Consider the following 26837-nt stretch of genomic DNA (forward strand, 5'->3'; position numbering starts at 1 on the left):
TCATTACAAAATGTAATCATTCCTTGTGTCTATTAACCAATTTCTTGCTAACCCTCCTCCCCCTTACCCACCTCTAATAACAACCGTTCTGTTCTCCCTTCTGAAAGTTCAGTAAATTATTGTGATTACCCTTCCTTCCTCCCTTCCTGCCTTCCTTCCTCTCTCTCTTTCTTTCTCTCACTCTCACATATAAGTAAGAACATGCAATATTTCTTTTTCTGTGCCTGTCTTGTTTCATGTAACATAATTTTCTCCAAGCTTATATATGTTGCTGCAAATGTCAGAATTTCATTCTTTGTTATGGCTGAGTAGTATTCCACTGTACATATATTCCACATTTTCCTTATCTAGTCATCCATCAATGGACATTTAGGTTGATTCCATAACTTGTCTATTAAAAATACAGCTGTGATAAACATGAGTGTGCCAGCACCCATGAGAATGTGTGGAGAGTCATGTGGGGGAGGTAAGGGCTACCACTGGGCTGGCTGTGGGCCATTGCAGGCACCTCTGGTTTCAGCAGGTCTGTAGGCCACACAAAGCAGATTTGCATGAATGTGGGGAACCACCACACCTTGGCGGCTTTTCTGCTCAGCTGGTTCATTTGCTTGCCTGGGGTGAAAGGGTGCTATGTGGGTTCAGATGCTAGAGTCTCAGACTTTCTGTCTGTTATAGGCACCAGACATCCTGGGCCATGGTCCCGCCAGCACCCATGTGAATGCGGTAGAATGCAGGTAGGGCCTCCAGACAAAGGGAGTCAGTTTTACTGGGTCTGGGGCAGGGTGCACTCCAACTGCAGGTTAGGCTCCAAGACTGCTCTGTGTCACAGCTGCTCAGGGAAGGAGGAGTTTTCTTCTCCTTGGGCTTCCACTATGAGACTGTGCAGCTATACTAACTTCCAGCTACTCTCCAACTGGGCCTGAGTCCCCAAAACACTGGGGGATTCTCTTGTGGAGGGGATTACTGGTGTTTACGGTGGTGGTGGTAGCAGCTGGGATCTTTTGCAGCTTACTTGCTCTCCACCTGATTCCAAGCTGGTCCCTGCAGTGGGGCATAGGCTGAGTGCCCTACTCTGCTCTCTATGGTGTCATTTCCATCTACCTTGTTTCACAAAGATCTCATCACTCTCCTGGTGCTCTGCAGCATATTTCTTCAGTTGTTCTGGTCAAAATATATTTGATTGTCTATTGTTTTGGTCTCTTTTTGTGGGGGAGAATAGCACCAGACCTCTTTAGTCAGCCATCTTGGTGAAAAAAACCCCCAGATATTCCTTGATCACCTACTGACGTCTTGCTCTAGTAGTAGCAATAAGTTTATACATACATACATATATATGTATGTATGATAAATATGTATAACATATATAATTTCTGTAGTATTTTGATTCATAAATCCATTTATTGCTTGGTATCATAAGCCTAGTTCCTTTTTTCTGTGTCTCAGCAAACATGTCTCTTGGATTCCAAAAGATGTAAGTGTCTGGCAAGTTATAATCCTGGCTGCTATATTGTGGAAGAATATTCAGGAGTTGCTAAATAGATACTCAGTAGTAACAGGACCTGGAGTGGAGCGCTGTTATGAAATAACAATGATTTTTAAGCTCTACCTTCCCCACAAATCCTGTCAAGACAGTCTCTTGAGAGCAGAGAGCAGTTAGTGGTACTGGATAAAAGAAATTAGATCAGAGCTTGCCTCGGCAGCATGAATGTTATAACTGAACAGTACAAAGAAGATGAATATGACCCCTGATCAAGATGATAAGCAAATTTGTGAAGTATTTCCACTCATTAAAAAAAAATAGGGGGCCGGCCCCATGGCTCACTCCGGAGAGTGGGGCACTGGTAGCACCGAGGTCACAGGTTCAGATCCTATATGGGGATCGCTGGTGTGCTCACTGGCTGAGCATGGTGCAGACAACACCGAGCCAGGGGTTACGATCCCCTTCCTGCTCAAAAAAAAAAAAAAAAAAGGAATGTAGGGTACTTGGTTTTCCATCATGGTTCAAATTTCAAGATTATTTTCCTTCTAAATGAGTATATCTGCATCAAGTCAGTTTTCCGAATGCAATACAATTAACTTAGGAGTGTATAAGTAATACACCGGACAATATAAAGCCTAGACCATTGTTATAGCTATCAAAACAAGGAGGAAAGATAAAATAAGGAAATAATATTTTAAAACATCCTTGACCTTCTTTGGTTATTGGTTGGCTCTTAAAGGAAAGTTGTTAAAAATGGCAAACTGAGAAAGGAGAGCATACTTTAGACAACAATGGAGAAACTGCCAAGAAGTGCTGATTTGAATGGAAAGATAATTTAGTTGTTAATATGCTGTAGGTCTCTGGTCCCACTCAGACACCCAATGAAGCGCCCTGTGAGAGAATGGATGTGTGGTAGCCGTATATGCACAACAGTGGTTGAAAGCAGGAAGGAGAGTGAGCCGAGGGAAAGATCTTGCAGAAAAGGCAGTGCCAAGGCTGCCCTTCAGAGTGGTGGGGTGAGAGGGAAAGGGAGAGGAACCCAGGTGGAGGGCTGGAGGCGGAAGATGTCACTAAGCAGGTGTGGGATAGAGATGTAGGAGCTCTAACCCGGAAGACAGGGTCCAGGTAGCCAAGGGAAGTGAGACTTTTAAGTGATCAAGAGGGACAAGTGCTTAAATGAGGATCCAGAGGACTTAGATAAGTAATTTCATAGGAAAAGTAAAAGCAAAAATCACAATAAAAGTATTAAAGAAGTGGAAATGGTAACTTGGAGGTAGTTGCCAAAGATGTAGAAAATCTGACTGAGAGCTTAAGAAAAGAAAATACAGAGTTGGTAGTTCAAAAACTTAGTGAAGTCTAGTGAAAACACTTCCATGTTACCAATGGATCTGATTATATGTGATAGTGGTTTTTAGAGTTTATGGGGCCCTATATTTGTCTCTGCAGATATCTCTCATGAGTTCTAAACCAACTGAGAGAAACCAAAGAGTCAGCTGCTAAAGTCAAAAAATCAAAAAAATATTATATTTAAATTAATTTTAAATTTTGAAAATTATTTATACAAATATTTAATAATATTTATTATTGATGAAGCTGATAATGTAGAGCATGGCTTTGGTATGTAGCAATAGTGAACTTTCTAATAATAACTTTCTTATTTATTTATTTTTCAATTTTTATTTTTTATACTTTGTTTTTCTTCTAGTAACTTTCTAATAGGAACTTTCTAATCCTCCCAGAATAGACAGATTCACTCGACCCCCACCAACGTCCCCGCTGCAGCCAGCACTGGATATGGAACTTACTCCTCTAAATCTTACAGCATATCGGAGGAGCAGACGAGATCAGATCACATGCCCAGTTCTCAATCCCTAACTCGGATGAGCAGAGTTACCCACACCTTCAAGGGGGCAGAATGAGCAAGGGATGGGGCAAGAGGCTAGGAGGTTTAAGAACAATCTGTCTTCCCAGAAACCAGAGAAGGAGAGAAGCAGCATTCTCCAGCATGCCCCTCACCACTACCTCCAACCCCTCTCCACATAATATTGTGTGCTTATTTTGAGTTAGTGATTTAAAAACATAGGCTCAAACTTTCTGTCCAAAGCCAATGTCAATTAATAAAAATTGAAATTTTAGTATTAACAGACAACATTTGAAATTTTAGCAAATTCGGTTGGCTGGTTAGAAATCCTGAGCCATTCAATTGTAACAATTTAGATAAATATAATTTGAAATGATATTTAATAGCTTTCTCTATTCCCCATTCCAAACTGGGTCTTTCTCCCCTATCTTCTCCGTCCTTTTCAGCAGTAAACAACTTCCTTTCCCCTCATTCAATCTCTTAACAGGTCCAGTCAGTTCTGCTTTCAAAATCCTTCATGTCCATCCTCACTGACCTCCATGTACTTCTAATAATCCAATTCTGGGTTATTTCATAGTCTTTTAATTTTTCTCCTACCACCACTTTCATTTCCCACCAATCTACTCTCTGTAAAGGTACCAGACAGCCAGCCCCAGAGACCCTTAAAATAGTACGCATCTGATTATATACCCTCTTTCCATCACTTGCATGATGAAATTCCTATCCATTGACAGCTCATGGAGGGTCTTTTTAGCTGGCCTGCTCTACCTCAAGTGACTTCTTACATTTTCGTGCTCCAGAGTATCACACTTGAACTTTCTCAGAAATGTCATGTCATTTTATTTATTCATTTTAGAACATGCTGGTTTTTATCTGCCTGGGAGGTTGGCTTTCCCCTACCCCATCTCGACCTCTCACCCCATCCTCACCCCTCACCCTACATCCTGGTAGAAATGTCTACTTCAAAGCTCTTGCCCTGAACCCCTCTGCAACGTTCCTCCCCAGAGGTGGCTCATTTATTTCAAGCTAAGTCCAGAACCCACTTATTCAATAGACACAGTAGGCACAGTGGGTAGGGCCCACATTTTAAGAGTCCATGAAAATGTTTAATTTCATTTAAAATCAGAAGAGAAAAACTGTTAGGTTAAAGAAAATGTTTTAATGTGTAATATTAATATTTTTGTCTTTATGTCAACACAGTTGTAAAACAATGCATGTGAATGTATGTGTGCATACGTATGTGTTTGTATATATGTGTATTTTATGTATATTACATATATATAAAATATATACACACACACTTTTTTTTTAATAAAGGAAGGGGTCCATGAAGACAAAAGGGCTTAGGGCCTACCAAAGCCACACTGTGGCTCTTGCTGGATTTGAATTTATTTTTAAAAATTCTGAAAATCAAATCAAATTTGATTCTTTTTGCAGTAAAAGGTTACATGTCTGAAAACAGGCTTTAAAAGGTAGCATCAAAAAAGTTCTGTAACTAAGTGAGGGAATGCATTTGTTAATTAGCTATATTTAACCATTCCACAATGTATATGTACTGCAAAATATCATGCTGTACATGATAAAAATACACAATGTAATGTGTCAATTCAAATTTTTTTTAAATTCTGCAATAATTAATTCAAGCTAAATATAACTTGCGGTTATCTTTTTTTTTTTTTTTGAAGTTTAGAGACAGAAGAAGAGCAACAATATCTCACTTCAAGCTATATTAACATCTCCACTGATTCATTACAAGGTGGCAAGAATTATTTGGTTTGGGTCCAAGCTGCAAATGCTCTAGGCATGGAGGAGTCAAAACAATTGCAAATTCACCTGGATGATATAGGTAAAGAAAAACAAATTTTATGATGCCTTTAATAATAAACAACTAATTTGTGCTGACCTAGTCAAATGAAGTCTAGATCTGAAGAAGTTCCCCCAAAGTTCCTGCAGATCATAATAAAGAAAACAGAAATTACCCAAAATTCCACCTGCCTGAGACAACTCACAGATCAGTGTGGCCACACTTTGTTGTATGTCCTTCTGGTCTTATTTCTGCCTAGGCATATGTGTTTTTACGAATATTTATAGGGAACTCTTATGTTCCAGACATTGTTCTAAGGGCCAAGGAGAATGAGATAGACAAAGTAACTGTCCTAAAATAACTGCGATCTACCAGGGAAGATGGAAAGAAACAAGGATTATAATAATGTGCGATAAGCCTCATGTTATGAGAAGTAGAGCATACTAAATAATTATACTCTATACACTATTTGGGGACTTATGTGGGAGGGGTGTTTTTATTTGGAAAAGTTTTATAAAATACATAGAAAATTATAGAGAATTGTGTAGATGTCTGTATGTTCACCAGCCAGATTTAACAAATGTTATTTTTGCTTCAAATATTTTTAGAACATGCCTTTTTTTCTTACAATATGTAAGAAACATTTCTATTAATTTAATCTGCAATATTATTTTTAATGTTGGCTGAATGTATAATAGTTTAATCTTATTGTTGGAGATTTACATTGGTTTCAATTTTTCACCATTATAAACTATATTGCCATGAACAGCCTTGTGGCTAAATTTTTGCATAACTCTTGGTGTTTCCTTTAGGTAAATTTCAGAAGGTAATTACCACTGAGACTTTTGCAACTGTGTCCAAGTCCTAAAATCAGAATTCAGCCAAAGAGCACCAAGTGTGGATCACCCTCTTTTTGAAAATCCTAGCACTAATGATTACTATTGTTATAATCAAGGATGATTTCAACAAGCTAACATTTATCGAGCACTTTCTCATGTGCTAAGTGTTGTTACATACATTATTTTATTTAACCCTTAAAACAACCTTGTTTTGTAGGAGAGTATGACTTATACATGAGAAAACCGAGGCTAAGTGGCATTAACATTTTTAGATTGCAGAGCAAAAGAGCATCTAATTTCAATATCCTTGACTTCTATCTTCAGTCTTTTTTTGTTTGTTTTTGGAGACTGGCCAGTAAGGGAATCTGAACCCCTGACCTTGAGTTTAGCACATGCTCTAATCGAGTGAGCTAACCAGCCAGCCCCCTCAGTCTTTTTGAGAAAAACAAAATCTCATTGCAATGTATCTGAGAGCTTTCTAGCTGATTAATGATGCAGGGATATGAAGCCTTCCCTTGGGATGGGTACCCTTTGGGGATCACTGAGGTCTGCTATCACAGCTATCTCAACCTTTCAGCTAACCTCAACTATCTCAGCTACTGCAATTGCTCTAAAAATCTGTCAATATGTTCTGAATATTAGATTTGAGAACACATACTGTTGACTACGGTGATGAACAATAACTGCATTTTATGGTATATTTCTGGGGTTATAGGTCTCTTGACTAATATCTGCACCTGTTTGTAAATTTGCATTTTTGAGGTAGAGTGCGATAATATGCCCTTTTCTTAAAATAGTTTTCCTTGACGGATTAGAGTGTGTAAAGCCTATCATGTCCAGTGATATTTTGGCAGTTTCATTTTTAGGAACTAAGTTGTAATTAGTAGTAGTATTACTGTTATTATTATCATCATGAACTTATTATGATCTTAATATCATTGCGTGCAATTATTGAATATCTACTGTGTTGCAGACATTCAACATGCACATCACATTTAATTCTGGGAAAAAAACATACCATACTCGATACTACTGTCCCCATTTTACAGATGAGGAAAGTGATAAAATAATTTGCTGAAGTCACTTAGCTAGCAAGAAGCAGAGCCAGATTTCATCCCAGACTTGCTGACTTGCCATAGTTAACCACCACCCCACCACCTGCACAGGGAAGATCTCATCCAGCCTCCACATCCATATCTGACTTGTCACACTGTGAACTGGGAGTTTGGCATTGTTATTCCTTCTCTTTCTCCTTCTCCTCCTCCTATTCCTCCTCTCTCCTCTCCCCACCCCCACCTTCTCATTATCCCAAAATGGACTCAGAAACTTGGGTTGAAGAATACAGGTTGACTATATAGGAAGCTCCAGTCAACAAAGCCACCAGATTATTAACAAATGAGCTGTTTACACTGATGACACTTTAAGAATGAGACATTGCAAGTTGGATAAATGAACTATTCCGTAAAACTGAGAACAGAAGGCTCTCCTGGGAGCAATCTCCACATAACAGCCATGGGGTTGGGCTTTAATTATGCGGGGAGGCTTTGCTGAAAGGCAGGGCAATTAGCAGTGTGGGAGCCAAGATGACATGTGTGAGGAAGGGGCTTTTTGACTACTCTTATAGAGAAATAAGTTTCAATACAGAAAGTGCAGTGCCTTCTGACTGCCATTGTGAACACTAATTCTTCCCATTGTGTGAATATGGATAAATACATGTTGTTAGAAAGATACCACGCAACTATAATCTTGTTCGTTATTTCAATACAAGTGGAATTTAAAAATATGCTATCTGCACTTCTCATAGGACTTAACAGACTTTTGCTTCCTCCTCAGAATATTTCTTTCTGAAAAAGCATCTCAAAATGCTTGTGCTGCTGTACTCGTGGCCAAGCTGGACTCAGAGGTGGGAGACAGGAGGAGGCAGGTAATATAGCCTTGAGGATGCTAAAATGGCCCCAAGTGGTCTCAGAACCCTGGGGACTCACCTCCTTGACTCTAGAAATCTCTGAATACTGATTCTTATTGCAAGAAGCTTGCACTCACAAAAGGAAACTAGCTATGGAATTCAGACTAGAAAAGTTAAGTACAGTAAGCTCTTTAATTAAACTAATTTTGCTACTACTACATCTATTCTATACTAGGTTTAGCCCAAGGATTTTATTATAGGACTGTGCTACTAAAGAGCAAATATATAATTTTTATATTTCTCTATAAATCACCTACCTGTGCACATAATTTTAGATAATAATAGTCACTGATAATAAAACAATAATTTTCCCAAGGAATACTTTATAAACTTAGAATAAATGAAAAGAAACTAACTCATAGAGAATATTAAGCTTTAACAATGGTCCCTAAAGGTACATACAGGCTCTTGAGTTCTTTATTAAATAATACATCTAGCAAAGTGTTAGGTTTTTATTGTTGTATCATGCATATGGGAGAAATGAAAAGTGTCAATGATTCTATTCTGTTTAGACAGAGCAAATTTACAAGTATTTGTACAGTTTATAAATATAGAGATTCCAGTTATTCCACGCCTGCTAGTACAACAAAGTAAGTAGTAAGATAACCAATCAGTATCTCAGTTCCTTTTTGAGGGTTATTATCACAGAACATGGCAACAATGTGTAAAGTCTTTAGAGTCTTATGGGACCTGCTTTCAAATCACACTTTCAAGGGAAGATTTAATGGAGAACAAAACAAGTTAGCAATAACTGTAAATATTCATACAGGTTTCCCTATTACACAAGAGAAGAGGAAGATTAATGTGCAAGGTTTTAACTTAACATCTTATCAAATTAGATTCGTTGAACTAAATTTGGATGCAAAATATTATTCCTCCCTAAACAGATGAGGGAAAGAGGGGTATCTCTTTTTTACACTCTTTTGTTAATAAGGCCAGGCTCTGGAATTTCATTAGTTAGGAATATGTGGGAAGTGGGAGAAAGCAGAACTATTAGAGTTTGGTTTAAAAGAAATGGAGAATGGGGGAATTTTTCTTAACAGCAGTTTTCTCCTACATAATAGATTAGCAATCAAGAAAAAGTTCATTAATTGTTAATTAGATCATGAAATTGCTTGTTTTTTTCATTGAACGTTGAGTTCTAACATGCCTATATATTGATGAAAAGATACCGATTTCTCCCCAGGAAATTTTTAAATTGCTAGTTTTTTTTGTTTGTTTTTTAAATTTTTTTCTCTAGTGATACCTTCTGCGTCCATCATTTCCAAGGCTGAGAATATAAATGCTACAGTGCCCAAGACCATAATTTATTGGAATAGTCAAACAACAATTGAAAAGGTTTCCTGTGAAATGAGATACAAGGCCGCAACAAACCAAACTTGGAATGTAAGCTAAAATTTCATTATTCTTTAGCATGTGAACAAATGATTTAAAGAAAAGCCAACCATTAGTGGCCACAGTGGACCTATAGTGATCCATTTTACATGTTTTTATCTGCTTGCACAAAATTCAGACCACTCAAGTTTTAATAAAGATTACCATAGGTTTTGGAACAGAGAGATGTTTCCTGAAAAGATCCTTTGCCTTTTATGAATTGATAAATAGACAAATCTCCAGTTAAGAGAGATCTATCTATTTGGCTCCTTGTAATTACGTGTCTCCTAGGGTGAAATTTACATCAGTGATCATGGATAAAATTTAAGTATTCTATGCTGAAATTTGACAGGCATCCAGGGAAATAAAAATTATTCAAAAAAGGAGAACTTAGACTTATGGGTGTCTCTTTCTAAATGAAAAACTGTGTAATTCAAAGTAGAAAATGTATTACTAGAACAGGCCTCAGTTTCAGATGAGCTTAAAGTAAAAAGTGGATGTCTAGAGAAACAAATTAACCATCCTTAAATACCAATGGTAAATTATCAAATGTCTTAGGAGAAGCATAGGCACAAGGTGCATCGATAAAATCACATTGGGTGACAGCACCTATAAACAACGTAATAAGAACTCACTGATTTGAACTATGGAAGAATACTAGTCTGACGTAGGAATAAGTTCCAATTTTGGTGTATTTGAAAAGAAATGCCATTCTATTATTTTCAAGTACAATAAACTGCCATTGAGTCCAAATAATTGAGGAATGGAGTTTCTGGTTTTGTTTGAATAAGAGTTATAAATCAGCTATGGGTTACCATCTTTAAGGGAGTTAAATAAAATGTATTTAACACTAAAACATATATTACACATAATTTAACTTTTCTTTGGTGATTAGGGAGACTCCAAAGCCCACTGCTTTAGCTTCATCATCTGAACATCAGTTTTGCTAGACTAATATGTTTTTAAAGTGTTGAGAAGATGGGGGTAAAGCTATACTGATTGCTCTTTAAAAATAAATTCCTGATGTCAAGTTGTTTGTTTACCTTTGTTTGCTTAAATCCTTAATGTGAATTTTATCATTGTTTGGATTATACTTAGATGGGAGACTACGTTCTGTATCATTTGATCAAAAACCAAGTGGAGATCTTGCTGGACTCCTTTTGTATACGTGGGATTTAGGTAAATTTCAGAACAGCCCAGATGAAATTCTTGAGTCTTAGATTTTTGAGTTAGTGGGGTTTTATTCTAGTAAGACACCTGGGGTCCTTTGTGAAGTGCCGCGGTCATAGAATAATACTAAGAATACTACAATCCCTTTTTTAGTGTAAACAGGAGGAGGTAATAGACTCTAAGAATGTTTAGGAAATAGAGAATATACCTAGGGATACAAAGTGGAGTGGGAAAAGGGGGATGGGGAGGGAGGTTGGGGATAATTGAGGGGATAATTTGGTGAGGGACATGCGGTATAATCACAATTTGTGGTAATGGGCATGCTGCCAGTATGGATCTGGCCATCACATCTTAGGCACAAGTGGTGACAATTTGCTTTGTACCCCATGAATATTCATAACCAATAAAAACAAAACAAAACATTTAAAAAAACAACTTAAAAAAAAACAACCCCCCCCAAAAAACTTGCCCTTTATTCCAAAGGCATTCATTTTAAAAAACAAAAACTCTAATATTCTTACATTGTCTTATTAAATAAATAAAACATATCTTACATCATAAAAAGAAAAAAAAAAAAGGAAATAGAGAGGAATTATATTATCCGTGTCTCTGAACAGGTTTTCAGAAGCCGTTTTCTGGTTGAAACGCTTGTTCTCTGCTCCCTTGGTTGGTGCTACATGTGCCATCATGAGACTTGGTAACTTAGAGGTAAATTTCACTTTCCAAAACTTTCTTTTTATCAGAAGCAGCAAATGAAGGAGCTTAAGGAAATATTTGTCATCTCACATAATCTTCATGACAATCCTTTGTGATAGGTATTAGCTCCTTTATATAAATGAGGAAACAGAGCTTGAATGAGGTCGAGCCAGGTTTTTCCAAATGTCCACAGTCGGCAACCATGTGCCTCTCACAGACCCTACATCACTTTAGGCACTCAATAAATATTTAGAAAATGAAAGAACAGGTTTCAATCCCAAAGCCCGTAGTCTGTCCCCTCTACCACACTTTTTCTAAATATAACCGCTAACACAGGAAAAGGTGAATTAGCATTTCTATCCAGATTACCCAAGTCAATTCAGTAAGGAAGAAGCTTTGCTTTACATTTGTTACCATCAGCTTCATCTGGGTCATGCATGGAGCATTGTCTTTGCCTCCTCGTAGGGAGACAGGAAAGTCAGAGTTAAGAAGAGTAGGAGGACACAAAGGGCTACAGATCCCCTCTTCCACCTCAGCCTACATCGGACATTGCTGAAGGGCAGTTCTTTACTTCAAAGTGGCGGGCAGCTACAGCAGGAAAGCCTGTGGCTAAGAGCTCGTGCTCCAGAAATCAAAGCCTGGCCTTGCTACTTTCCACTTGAGCAAGTTCCTTATCTTCTCTGTGTCTCATTATTCCCATATGTAAAATGGGGATAGGATAGGCACCTACCTCATATGGTTGTTGGGGGGGAGGGGACCAAGTGATGTAAGAAGTTAGCCCAGAGCCCGGAACAGGGTTAATGTTCGGTGCATGCTAGCTATCATTGTTACTCTTTATCATAACCTCCAGGGGAGCCATGCAGCAGGGTGGTAGTGCAAAGCAATCTGCCTGAAAATCAGGGTATTGAGGGTGTTTTTCAGCCTCATCAGCTAAACTGCATACAGACTGCGAAGCATCTAAGGGAACCAGCCAGTCCTTCTGGTGTCCTGCAAGGCTGACACTGCATGGAGAATATTTATCTGTAGAGAAATGCTTCCAAATCAAAGCATCCTATTTTGTGCCTGGAGATTAAACTGCATTTGGGGGATCATTTACAAACCTCTTGCCCCCACCTCATTTGCCTCGTACTCTTCTTGGATTCCCCACTAGTTTATCTGAGACTACACTGAAACGTGCAATGGACAGTTTAGTAAAGGCTCAGAGGTAGCAAGAAGAAAAAAACATTTTAGAAAAAAACCAGCTACTATACAATATGGATTATAAAATATGACTAGTTCCCCAAAGTTGGCAAGCTCTGTCCAATCCAGCTTAAGCTTTTCTTTCATGCAGTAGACATCAGCTTAGCAACCACAACAAAGAGCTTCAGGGTACTTCAGAAAGTTTGTGGAAAAATAGAATTGAAATAGAATATGAATCTTTCCATGAATTTTTAAAAGTGCGCTCATATATCTGTCCTTCTGGACTCTAAGATCAAGAGAGCAGGCAGTTTCCATAGATAGGTAGGGTTCCTCTCTATTTAAATCCTGTCTTCTAAGTTCTAATTATGTCTAAGAACAATTACCCTACATAGATAATGGACACCAGGAATTTCCACTCTCTTCACGGCAAGTTATACAAGTGCACACACACACGCACACACACGCACACACACACACGTGCACACACACACACACACACATAAAGTGGATTTTACACTGGGGCCTCAAAAAAACCACCATCTTAGAAAACAACATAGTTGAGCCTCCCTGATAAGAAATACTTGTACAGTGGACATGAGGTCATCTTGTTGCATCACTAAAAAGTATTTTATAAACTACATAGCTAAGCAAATACCCCCTCAAATCCATTATTTAGCTGATAATCATACTGGACCCCACTCTAAGCAGCAGAATTTTAGATCTGCTATCTACCAGTTAAATACAGAAGTTTTAGTACTTAAAATCCTCTGCTGGGTTTTCATGATATTTAAAGTGTATATCAGCTATTTACTGCTACAGTAACGTGCCACAAACTGCCACAAAAACTGAAGTGACATATAACCATACACATCTATTTCTCACTGTCAGTGGGGTCCAGCTAGTCTAGGTTGAGCTTAGCTGGGATAGGACATGTGTTTGCAGTTCAGCCGGCTCACATATATGTGAGCATGGGCTCCTTCTACATGTCTCTTAGTCCTCTTTCTGGGACCAGTGGGATAACCTAGGCATGTCCTTCTTATGGTGAAGGCAGAGGGCAAGAGCACAGAAGGCCAGTCTCCCCAGTGCCTTTCAATCTTTGGATTGTGTCACACTTACCAACAGTCCATTGACCCAAAGCAAGCCACATGGCCAAATCCAGAGTCGAAGAAGGAGGACACTCAAAGCTACATGGTAAAGGGCAAGGATGTAGGGCAGGGAAAAGACCTGGGCCACTATTGCAATCAATCTCAAAATGTAATCAAGGTTCTCTTCCCTCTGCTAGAGCCAGTTGCTATGAGAACACCATTATCTTGTGAAGCAACAAAAGCCAAGAACTTTGGTTCCTCATCCTACTCTAGCATTTGATGCTGTTGACTGCCTCCTTGCAAATGTTTTTGGATTTTCCATTTCAGGAATGCCTTAGGTCTCTCACCATATCTCTGGCTACTCTTTCCTTTGTAAATCCTCTTCTCTGCCAACTCCGTAAGCATGGAGATCCCCTTCATGCCCACTTTCTCTCCCTCCTCACTTTGTTGTGCTTTTCACCCATTCCCCAGGCCTCAGTTACACCTGCAGGCTGGAACTTGGAGCCCTCCAAGCTCCTCTGAATGCCAGACTTCCATTGCTAGCTACTTGTTGGTTATCTTCATGGACTGTCTCCCTGGCACCTTACACTCCTGTCAAAAATTGAGCTCACAATCACCAGCAGTAATACATGCCCACTTCTGTATACCCTGTTTCAGGAGCATTTGCCACATTGTATAGACTTACCTTTTTACACATCTATTTCTCCAGCCTTTAACTATGAGCTCCTGGAAGGCAGGGCTGTACCCTAATCATTTTTGTATCTCTATTGATTTTTATAATGTCTGGTTCATGAAGATAATATTTTAAGTATTAGCTATTATTATTATTTGCCTTTAACATGGCCCAACCTCAGTAACAGTAAGGCACAGGGAAATCTTGGCTGTAAATTCAAGTAAATAGATTACTGGTGACTTATTTCTTTAATTAAGCTAGACCATGGTGTTGGCAAACTTTTTATTCAAGGGCAAAATGGTAAACTTTTTAGGCTTTGCAACATACTACTAACTCTATGTTTGTAGCAGGAAAACAGTCACAAACAGAATGAATGGGCATAGCTGTGTTCTGAAAAGGTTTTATTTTGGGGCACCAAAATTTGAATTTCACATAATTCCCATGCATCACAAAATACTCTTTTGATTTTCTTTGAACCACTTAAAAATGTGAAAACCATTCTTAGCTTAGGCTGCACAAAACCAAACATTCATTCTTTTCCCAGGAGAGGATGATAGAACAGTACACAGATAGCAAAGGATGAAATTCTTAGCTTTTGCATTTCAAAAGTCTAAATGCTGGTATAAGACAGAAAACTTGGGAAAACATGTTACATTTCCCAATCACCACCCTACTTCCCTCTTCAACTAAACACTAGATAAAAATTACTTAGGCAGAGAGTGGGGGAGTTTGGGAGATGGGTTAAGGGAAGAAACCAAAAGAGTTTAAACACCAGTGGGTTACCAAGGAGGAAACTCACTCTGGGCCACATCCCAGGCTGATAGGGGAGGTGGGAATTACAGGACTCTCTGGATAGGTTGGAGATTCTTCTTCTCTCCATTCAGTGATGCTCCCAGAAATAAACATAACTCCAAGAAAAGAGATACCTCAAAATGATAGAAATTTAATTTTCATGCTCCCAACCTTCAGAATTTAGGCTCTAAGTAGAAATTAACAGTTACAAAGAATGAAATTATATTTCTTGCATTCTTGAGATTATACACTCTACACAGCCACTCAGTTCAATCTAGCTCTCCCAATATTCATTTTAGCCTCTGAAGATACCCTCATGGGGGATCACCTTGTACTTGCAAGCCCCTAAGCAGGCATTTGGTTTGCCTCATGTTAGGAACAACTGTTAACAGTTCCATATAATTTTTCTTTCTAATTTGGAATTCTGGCTGTACTTTAGGGTATGTCTTCTCTTCAAGAAGACTTATCTGTAAACGAAATGGCAAGAGACATATTGGAGAATAATAACTGGCTTGCAAGAGAAGCTAATATGAAGCAAAATGTATTCAAAATTCAAAGTAAAATCTCGCCTGGACCCCAGGAGACTCCAGATGCCCACCAGTCATATTTACATAGCAGAAAATTCCAGGGGCCGTGAGTAGAGACATGGCTTATGGAAACTCTGAATGATATCTTTCAGGAACCGTGACATCCCCAAACAGATATTTTCATGAATTTTACATTTTTAGTGTATTACCAGTTTTAAAGATTGATATTAAGATTGTGTTTCAATGGAAGAATCCCTGAATGAGGTTGATAGCTTGTTTTTCGTTTTTTGTTTTTTTAAAAATCTCAGTAGTTTTTACCTTCTCTTTCATGCGTGTCAGGTAACTGTTTTCTCCCAGTTGTTGCATAAATGCATTTCTTTTTTTTTTTTCCTTGACAATGTAATAATGCCCCTGCTTTATTTATTTTCTTTTATTAATATTATATTTTTACATTCTATGATGTTGTTGCAGAGCAGTTGGGAGGGAGGGGGAAAGGGGAAAGGGGAAGGAAATGTGATGGAAGAAGGAGGAAGGAGGAGGGGCAGTGTTGAGGCCTGTGGCACCCCCCACATTCCCACAGGGGAGACCAGGGGGCTTCCAGCAGTGGCTTGTTCATTGCTGAACTGGGTGCAGATGTCAGGGGGGTGTGGCAAAAGCCCTTGCCCTCCACCACCCCAGCTTGGGAACCCAGAGCCCTTCTTACTATGGCTCAGTGGTTGTTGCTGGGCTGGCTGTGGGTGTAGCCAAGGCCCTCAGCCCCTCACCGCTCAGGCTTGGGAGAGCCCAGGGTGCTTCCTGCAGCAGCTTGGTGGTTGTTACTGGGCTGGTTGCTTGAGTCAGGGGACTACCAAGTCAGAGGGTGTGACCAAGGCCTGAGGCCCCCCACCGCTCTGGCTCGGATGAGCCCAAGGCACTTCCTGCAGTGGCTTGGTAGTCCTCACTGGGCTGGCTGTGGGTGTGGGGGAGTGTAGCTGAGGCCATTGGCACCCCACCGCCCTAGCTTGGGAGAGCCCAGGGCACTTCCTATGGAAGCTCAGTGGTCTTTGCTGGGCTGGTTGCTTGTGTTGGGGGCATGACTGAGGCCCTCAGCCCCCCACTGCCCTGGCTCAGTAGAGCCCAGGGTGCTTCCTTTGGTGGCTTGATGGTCATTGCTGGGGTGGTTGCACATGTGGGGCTGTGTGGCTGAGGCCCTCAGCCCCCACCTTTGGGACTGGTTATGGGTGTTGGGTGTCAGGAGGCATGGGTGAGGTCCCCGGCCCTCCTCCCTTTCTGATTTGGTAGCCCAGGGGACTTCTGGTCCTTCTGGGTGTTATAGGTATTCTCTGGCAACATGAGATCTTTACTAGTTACTATCAAACTTTGTGTCTGGTTGTGGGTACTTTGTTTTTTCTTTCAGTTCTGTGTTGGATTATTTGCTGTTCCCATCACTTAAACTCTGTGCTGAAACTAATTTGTTGTCCTTTGCTTACTTCTAAAATGGGACCTTCCTGTGGGGACCAGTAAGCGAGCTCTATGGTTGAGCTAAATTGCTGCTTTGCTGCTAATTCCCTGGGGAAGGCTTTTTGTGCAGCTCAGATTTTAATGGTTGACTTTATAGGTACTTCTGGATCTGGTGAGATCCAGTGCACCTGGGTTGTGTAGAAACTCTGGTCTGGGCCTGAGTCTTTACATCAAGCTGCACTCCATGAAATTTTATATTTCTGACCAGTCTCCTCTGACTGGTCTTACATTGATTGGGGGGCAGGTCAGCTGTCCTTGCTGTGCCCCAGTGTACCACTGGTGGGCCCATCTCCCCCACTGCCCATGCTGCAAACACTTTCCATGTGGTAGGCCGTGCTCTTGTCCCTTATGATGACTCACCAGCCTCTGAGTGGCTCTTTTTTTTTCCAGTTGCTGTGGCTCCTCGCTCTTAAGTGGATCCACAGGAATCCTGTTAGTAGTCTTGCTGGCCTGGTGGACATCAAGGCCCTCTTCTCTCCTGCTGCTTCCAAACAACTTCGTTCAAAAGGTGCAACTGTGGCTTTTGCTGGCTCCTGCTATGTGCACTCAGCAGTTCCAGCTTGGAAGCGACCAGGATTTGAAACAGTCCGAGTGTTTTTTTCTTTGTCTCATGGTGGCTTCTCCCACCTTCATGCGCTCCACAGGTCTCTCCTCCTCTTCACCTGAGCTCTAGCGGCCCCAGCTTGGCTGTTGTTGCTTTTTTATAATTGTAAATTGGTTGACTTGTGGGAGCTAGTGACGCTGGGGACTGTCTATTCCGCCATCTTGACCAGAAGTTCTGCATTTCTAGACATATTTTATGACTGCCTTTCAATCATGCTTCACTTTTTTCAGTAAATCACTTACTACATTATACTGAAGATGCTGTGCAAAGGCCTTGTTTTCTTTTTCCCAGCTGAACCAGCTTCTTTGGGGATCATTTTTCATTATGTTTCATAGCAGGTTGTCATGCCCCAGAAAAAAGATATGTAAGTTTATTCCTCAGCTATTTTCTTTCTTATTGTCCATTGGCTTTTCACAGTTCAATATTCTTAAATGTTTTGTTTCATTTTTTCTCTCATATATGTATTTCTCACATACATATATATTAGGCCTTCTAGACTCTGAATAAATCTGCAATAAAGACCAATTTAATAGCTTAGCTTAAGGGTAATTTTTTCTAAAAGTCATCATGAGCAAGTGAAATTATTTCATCATTAAGGAAGAATTATTGATCTAAATATTCAACTGCAGAGAGGGAGAGAGAGGATTCAAACAATTGCTATCAGGTTTCCCGTTTCCCTACCCCATTAGAATCAGCTATTCCAAAATTAAGAATATATTACATTTTGGACTTTCTTGAAATTTAAAAACTTGAGAGAGTTGTCAAGTACAAAATGTTACGTATTTCACTTTTAATGTTTAAAACATGCATTTGATTGTTGACCTAAAAGAAACTGAGGCCGAACATATAAAGCACAGGATTTATTGAGCCAAAACGACAATTGCAACCAGTGAAACACATAGGTCAGGTCATACTAAGAAATGTGCTCCAAAGAGGACCAGCAGAGCTTAGCATTTTATAAATCACAAGAAGAGTGAGAATCAAAGGAGAGAGAGAACAGCCCCTCTCTTCAGTTTTTCTTTTGGTTCTATGCAATGTATAGATATGGGATTGTTACTAGGTTACATCCTACATGCAGGGACCTAGGTCAGGGTTATCAGAAGCACTCTAGGTTATTTTATGACTTTCTGGTGGCATCACGTCTGCTTCTAAGTAAAAATGGTCTTATGATAATGTTTTCCAGAACATGCGGATGTGACTACTGACTTTTCCCAAATCTCCCAGGGCACTGTAATTTAGCTGACCTGGTTAGAGCAGATTTTTTTTTTTGTTATCAGATTATGTATGGCCATGTTTTACCTAAAGTGCTCTATTCCTCAGGGTTTAGAAGACTGCCAGAAACATAAAAAGTGCTCCATATTACTGCTAAATGGAATTATTGTTTGTTTTAAAAGCATACTGTGTCATTTTATTATTCTTATTCATCCATTTTAGGTTAAAGAATTTGACACCAGCTTGACACATGAGCAACAGTCAGAATTCTACCTGGAGCCAAACATTAAGTATGTGTTTCAAGTAAGATGTCAAGGAACAGGTAAAAGGTACTGGCAGCCCTGGAGTTCACCATTTTTTCATAAAACACCTGAAACAGGTGAGTGTATTTATATTTTTTACTCTCTTAGGCTTTTCCTTTTCTTTTATTTTTTTGGCAGCTGGCTGGTATGGGGATCCAAACCCAGTACCACGGTGTTACCAGCACCATGTTCTCCCAAGTGAGCTAACCAGCCAGCCCCTTTGTCTCTTTTCTAACTACATATGTTTTTTTTCTCCTTGAATTCTACCAATATTGACACAACTGTTCCAGGGCAGGTGGTAACATTTAACTTGTCATTTTGCTTTTATTTTTTACAACTTATGTGATGGTTGTCAAATGTTCCTGGTCATGAAAACCACATAGGGGTGCTTGTTTAAGATGCATGTTCACCATTCCTGCCCTCAGAGGGTCTAGTCCCATGGGTAGTGGGGTGGGGGTTCTTAAAAGTCAGCATTTCTTATAAACATACAGGGTGATTGTGAGGCATATAATAAACAAAGACCGTGTTTTGAAAAATATTATGAAGAGTTACATTAAATTCTTTAGGTCACTCTGATAAAATGCATTTTCCTAAAAGAGAGAGAAATCAAATCATATCAATAAATATTCATTACCTACTACAAGCAACTCAGTCAGAAAGAGCTAAAACACTTAAGCATGGGATTAATTCTCTCATCCACAACAGGATCCAGCTGATCTATAGTTTATCTTTAGATATTTTCTTACTCCTGATTTTTTTTTTTTTTTTTGGTTCGTTTTTGGCAGCTGGCTGGTACAGGGATTGAACTCTGGACCCTGGTGTTATCAGCACCATGCTCTAATTGATTGAGCTAACCAGCCAGCCCTACTCCTGATATTATTAGCTTAATTTTATATCTATTTACACATATCATTCAATAACATCTTAGCCAAATAAACTTCAACTGTAAGCAAATAATAAAATGAATCTATTGTAATTGTCATAATATTCCACAATGGCCCCATTAACCTGAAGATGTGGTAATTTATTCACTAGATTTAAAATACTTTTCTTCAGAACCGAAGGACTTAATTATAATTACAGTATTGTTAATATTATAATTATTATGGCACCTTGGTATTGTGTTTTATGTTTTCGAAGCATTTGGACATACATATATATATATATATATACACACACACACACATATATATATATATATATTGGCAGCTGGCTGGCAGAGGGATCTGAATCCATGACCTTGGTGTTACCAGTACCACATTCTCCCAAGTGAGCGAGCCAGCCAGCCCTTACATTATAAATGTTGATGGCTGCCAAATAAGCAGTGGGAGCAAAAAGAGCCAGACTAGCTGAACAGTTCTTTTGGCGCCCCCTAATGCCCGTATCTTAGAAATATTATTAAAGGAATCATATTCAAAGCAGAGCATCAGTTCTCTTTTTTAAAAGTTAGTTTTTAATTTAAGGTATTCTATCTTAAGTTGATATTGTTAAAAATTCTTAGGACTTTAGATGCCATTTTATAATAATCAGAACTTAGTTGATAAGCCAATTATTTTTAAATCAAATCTAGAATTGTCTAGTAAGATTATTCAAATTGATAACTAACATTAACTTACCATTTACAAAGTCCTACTATGTATAAGCTTGTTTGATTTTTACATCACCCATATTTGGTAGTGTATAACACCATTTTACAAATGCAGAAAGTGAGGCATGACTTTCTAGATAACATATTGCTAGTAAGTAATAGCACCTGAATGAGAAAGCAAAGTTTTCTTACTCAAAATGCTGTGCGTTTTCCCTACCACCCCTCAGCAATTTCATCATTTTTGTTCTTTAACCGATTACATCCAAGTGGAGGAGCAGTTTCCTTTAGTATTCTACAAGTACAGGACCATCAAAGTTCTTCTTTAAAGATAAAGGTCTTAAACCTCACGTAGAAGGAAATAGGAATACCACAACTACCCTACAAAAGACTAAATTTAAAGTCTGTGTTTCCTAAGGAGAAAAATTACTTAAGGGGCAAAAATACCAGTTTTTATTAAATATTCCTGAAAACGGGAATTTATTCAAGTTTACTATGTTAGCTGTTCCTTTGGTACAAATGCCTTTCTAAAACACATGAAATGAGAAACAACGAAGGTACGTTAGGGAAAGTGCTAACATTAAATCTTTCCAAAAATTTATCTTTTTTTCTGTTTGAAAAAGCAATGCAAGTTTATTGTAGCATTCTGTAAATGACAGACATACCTGCTATTTACATTTTAATGAATTTAATACTAGTTTTTTCCTATGCAACTCTTTTTTCAATGATCGGTGCTGTGGTGTCTATACTGTTTTATATCCTGATTTTCTTACTTATTCCTCCTTGCTGAGTTTTTAAAAAACTGCTTAATGACTGCATAGAAGTCTAGTTATGGATGCACTATAATTTATTTAGTAATTTTCCTCTTTAAACAACGTCGAGGTTATTTCCTCTTTTTTCATTGTCAGTAAACTTCTTCGCAGAGTTTTGTATATAAACTCTCCTTATTTCTCCTTATTTAGGTCTAAAGAAGAATTATTAGATCAAGAGTTGAGCACTTTTTAAGATGCTGATGCATGCTGCCAAACTGCTTTTTGGCAAATCTTTAATACTGATTGCTTTTTTCAAAGCTATCCATGAAAAGACAATCATTCACTTATTCATGAAATATTCATTTAGTACCAGGCACTTGCTAAGTGCTTGCAGAACCTCAGTGAGCAAAGGAGACAAAGATCCCTGCCCTTGAGAATTTTCCTTCTAAAGAAGACAGACAACAAAAAATCAAGCATAATAATTATATAAATTACATAGCATCATAAATATATAAATGAAAGCAGAAGGAATCAAACTTCACAGCTGAAGTTTGAATTGCCTCACTATTGAGAAAATAAAAAGATATAATTTCCATAATACTTTAGTTAACTAACTTGTTTGATAATGGGTTATTTTGGCCAGCCAAACTTTCCCAATAATTAAATATTTATTTATGGGGAAGCCCAGCCCAGCCAATAATGTTCCCTCCCTGCAGGAATTTCCTGTTTTATTCTCTAAAATTCTTATGTGTGTGTTACTGAATTGACTCACCTCAATACAATGTGTTTTCGAAATTACGCCTGGCTAGGATCACAGACAAATCATGAAGTAGGTATGGCTTGTCCCACAGCCTCCAGCATTCTTCTGTATCATTTTCCTTCTGGATAGTACCCTTCCTTTGACTTTGAAAACCTTGTCTCAGAAAGAAACCAAATCGACTCAATTATAGTAAGGGTTAAATGACTTATAAGTCTTATTTTCTTTTCCTTCCTCAGAGTATTTAGACTTTAATGGAAAATAAAGCCTTATATGAAAAAAGGAAAAGAAAATCACTTCCCCTTAACAAACACATAGGGGAAGTTTCTCTGGATAAAAGACATTTTATTCTATCCTGGTATAAAAAGCAAGAGGCCAATTAAGTAACTGAATCAAGTAACTTCAGGATAATAAATAATAATAGCTAATGTTTATTGGACACTTATTACGTGTTGAGCACTGTGATAAACATTTTACATATGAATTGTCCTGTGTTCATCACTGCAACTCTGTAAAAGGAATGTAATTGTTATTCCAACTGTGCAGATGAAGGCAATGAGGACCAAGCATTGTTGCCAAACGTTACAAGGCTGGTAAATGGTAGAGCGAGAGCATAACCCAGGCCGTGGGATTCCAGCATCCACAACATTTATAGCTCTGCTGGTTGCCTTCCTAAGAGACCTAGGAGGGCCCCATGTCAGCCCCTGCCTCAGCCAACTAACCAAATCCTCCTCTACTCATTAGCTAATAATAAAACTAGGCCAACAGACCTCCATTTTTTTTTTCTTTCTTTTTTTGCGGCTGGCCGGTGCAGGGATGGAACCCTGGACCTTGGTGTTATCAGTACCACGCTCTAACCAACTAAGCCAGCCAAGCTTCATTTGTAATGTAGGATTTGTTATGAAATGAGAACACATGAGAAAAGAACTGTCAGATGCTATCAACTATTTCTACTTTGGCTTGAATATAAGATGTGGAAGTAGGTTTGGGCTAAGGTGATGAGAAAGAAACTACAGGACCTCAAGAAACTCAGGACAAAGAAGGAACAATCAGCAGAAAGGATAAAGCATAGGTGGGAAAGGTAGCCTTGCCCAACACAGGACCACCTCCGTCAATTCATAATGTTTCTCCAGGTGGTCCTGGTTCAGTAAAATATCTAGAAAGCAGTTTGGGGTTTGTTTCTTTTCTTCCTCAGAGTGGGGTCTGTGAACCACCCACATTAGAAATGCTTGGGCACTTGCTTAAAATGCAGATTCCTGATTCTCTTGCCAAGTGATCCTTCTGTGGTGAGGTGTAAGAACCACATCTAGAGATCAGACACACCCTATAAGAGGGGAAGGTGCCATGAAGGACAATGCAGAGTACGGTCAGGAATTGTAGTAGAAAGGGGGACACCTGGTTGCCCAAGCCATTGCCTCAATAATAGTGGTTTTGGGGGGCAGAAAAGGGTGGGCACGTGAGACTCTCACCCATGATCACTGGTACTATCTGGTGACCTCTCCGCTTCTTCTTTCTCCTGAGTCACTGACCGCCCCTCCCACCTCAGCAGCACAGGAGCCCCACAAGTGCAGGATGTGGGACTGCTGCCCAGTTAACCGTCATGTCACACATTCCCCTCTTCTGCCTGGGCCCTGCACTGCCCCTGGATGTGAGGTTTCGGCTGAGATTCGGAGAACCCCTGAGAGCTGCTGAAGTTGGAGCTTCTAACCCACCAACCTTGATAGTCACTGTAAAAATTTGTGGGATCTTTAAGCAGTGTGGAAAGAGCCCCGAAGGGGAAAAGATAATTTATCAGTGTAGAAAACCAACACTGAAAATGTAAAAGTCAATTCTCTAAATTTGCTGCTATCAACGTAAAAAAGGTGAAACAACTTCTCGGCAAGAGTGTTTTTCATTTCTGCACCGTAATACAGATCCCTTTGTAATAATCCCTTTAATGCCAAGTTAGAGGCCTGAGGGGAGGGCAGTCACATTTCATAGTGACTAACTTGCTTCAATTGCTTCTTGCTATAAAAATTTCCCAGAAAAAATTGTATTATTCTTTTTATGACAGTTTTCCAGAGGAAGGCAAGTATGGGCAAGATATTAAACAACATTTTATCTTGTTCTCACAAAACACTACTGGTTGTTGCATTACCAACGGCTCCTTGAAGACTCTCATTACTTTTTCAGGACTTTTAGTGACTAAAAGAGAAAAAACAAATATTATGTCAACAGAACTAAATGTAGGTGATATTAAATACAATGAAAATTAGATGTTGGCACACAGAATGTATTTTTCAAAAATTCCGTTATTTGTAATTAGAGATTTATGATTCATCCATTTAGAGATGGATTAGAAATTTGTAGATTCTTGGTTACTAAACTGTGTTAAACAGACATATAGTGTTCCTTGAAATGCTAATCATTTTAGACTTTTCATTTGGGTTTATTTAATCTTCTTTGGGTCCTGCCCCTAATTAACTACCAGGTTTCTATAAAATTAAAAACAACTCAGAAGAATTCCACAATCTCTCTGAGGTTTGCAATCCACTAACAGAGAATAAAGATTGTGCTTTTCCATGAGGAAATAATAATCTCTTGTGTTAGATTCCTATTACTGCTGCAACAAATGATCAAAAACTTGGTAGCTTAAAACAGCACAAATTTTTCTTATAGTTCTGGAGGTGAGATATCCAAAATCAGTATCACGTGGCTAAAATCCAGGTATCAGATGGGCTGTTCCTTTTGGAGTCTCCAGGATAGAACCAGTTTTCATTGCCTTTTCCAGATTCTAGAGGCTGCCTGCATTTCTTGGCTTATGGCCCCCATCAGCCATCTTCAAAGCCAGAAGCGCAGCATCTTCCAATCTCTTTCTCTGACTCTTGCCCTCCTGCCTCCTTCTTATAAGGACCCTTGGGATTTCATTCCACTCATGTAATCTAGGATAATTGCTCCATCTCGAGTCCCCATTGCCCTGTAAGGTTACCTATTCACAGGTTCCAGGGATTAGGGCATGGACTACCACATCGCCCCACTTACAATTGCAATTTTTACTAGTCAGGGTGATTAGGTGTCAGCAAAAGAAGTCAAATCTGGTTATCTTAAGCAGAAAAGGAATTATTGGAAAGAAGTCTGAAAATCAGTAGAAAGACTATCAAAATGGATGTGAGCAGGACCCAAGTGAGAGCTGGAGCCAGAATCACAGCCAAAATCACAGCCTAGGAAGAATCTGGTGAGGATCCTGCAGCTAGATACTGTGATCACTGCCATGGCCTGCCCTGTGCCCTGGACAGCCCACTGGTGCTGCTGTCACCAGACCTGGATACAGCTAGTACACTCATATTAGATTCCAAGTGGTTTCCTGAAGCTGTGTGTCACTCTGTCCACATTCAAGTCAGGGAGTTGGGGGAAGGGGCATCTGATTGCCTAGGCTTGGGTCGTCTGCTTTTGGCTAGTTGCTGGCTGCTGCATTGAGAATTCCACAGTGGGAACCCTACCTGCCTCTTATCTATTTTAGGATGCCCACAAAGAAGCGTGTCCTGGTGTTGGGCAACCAAAAAATGGCAAACATCCACTAGATTATTCAGACTCAGGAACAGAGACACGCTATGTCTGAGAGCAAAGTTGTACTTTTGGAGAATCTTTGACCAGTGGGAAAACTTGGAACCCGCCCGTTCTTGCATGTAGAGTTTTACCATACTTTGATATCAGACCCTCATCTCTGTACAGTTCATGCCACTTAGGAAAATTTCCTGGTGGCTGTTGCCTTTTACCTTTTCCTCCTCCTTTTTCTTTTTTCTTTTTTGCAGCTGGCCGATACAGGGATCAAACCCTGGACCTTGTTGTTAACAGCACCATGTTCTAACCAACTGAGCTATCCGGCCATCCCCCCTTTCCCTCTCTTAATCTTTCTCTTTAACAATATGATTGCCACATGTACATTTCTTACCTTCTTCTCCTTACACACCAATTTCTTCTAGCCTAGGAATATGAGAATGAAAATAATCCCTTGAATATGTCTGTGCATACCCTGCTATCCTTAATATACTAGGATGACACTATAATCCACTAGATGATTTACCATTTGACTTGTTTTTCAAGGTGTAGTAATGAGTTTGTCTGATGTCTTTTTTCAACCCTAGGCTTCTGGTGCCTATTTGATCTGTGTAGCCATTGTCTTTGCCTTGCTAGGATCAAATCTTTGCCCTTGGCCCTATAATGTTGAATTCCAACTACAGAGCTAAACTGGCCTTTCCTGGGGAAATAGCACTTAATGCTGTGAAACAGCTAAATTATTAAAAGAAGGAAATTAGAAAGAGAGAAACTGAAAGGAGATGTTTGTGTTTTAAGAAAAATAGAATGGCAGGGACAACTCAAATAATTTGAAAAACACACCCTTTATCTCTTTTAACGTGACTTCTTTTTCTTTAGTATCTGGAACCGTCTGAAAGAAAGGTCCAGAGAGATCCATGTGTCAACCCTGATCAAAGCCTTTATAATGGAGACCTTGGTTAGGGTGGCTTTGACACCAAGACTGGCAAGCACAAAAGTAAATAAAAGAAATCTTAGAGATTTCTATACCCTTTGGCACAGTAATTCAACTTGAACAAATCTGGCTTTAGGAAATAACCAGAGATGTGGAAAGGAAATTTATGCACAATGATATTTATCCAAAAGCTAATTATAATAGCATGAAT

The 26837-nt window shown here is 39.2% G+C and overlaps 1 protein-coding gene across 1 annotated transcript in view; it reads left to right on the forward strand.

Moving 5' to 3' along the window:
* IL23R (interleukin 23 receptor) overlaps positions 1-26837 on the forward strand; it is a 75138-nt gene that overhangs the window by 23692 nt on the left and 24609 nt on the right. Inside the window, exons 4-6 of the mRNA XM_063107092.1 lie at positions 5027-5187; positions 9191-9336; positions 18985-19141. Of these exons, the coding sequence (XP_062963162.1) occupies positions 5027-5187; positions 9191-9336; positions 18985-19141 (464 nt within the window). The remainder of the gene's footprint in view (positions 1-5026; positions 5188-9190; positions 9337-18984; positions 19142-26837) is intronic.

Source organism: Cynocephalus volans, chromosome 8, assembly GCF_027409185.1.
Source record: "Cynocephalus volans isolate mCynVol1 chromosome 8, mCynVol1.pri, whole genome shotgun sequence".
In the NCBI taxonomy this organism is placed as follows: domain Eukaryota; kingdom Metazoa; phylum Chordata; class Mammalia; order Dermoptera; family Cynocephalidae; genus Cynocephalus; species Cynocephalus volans.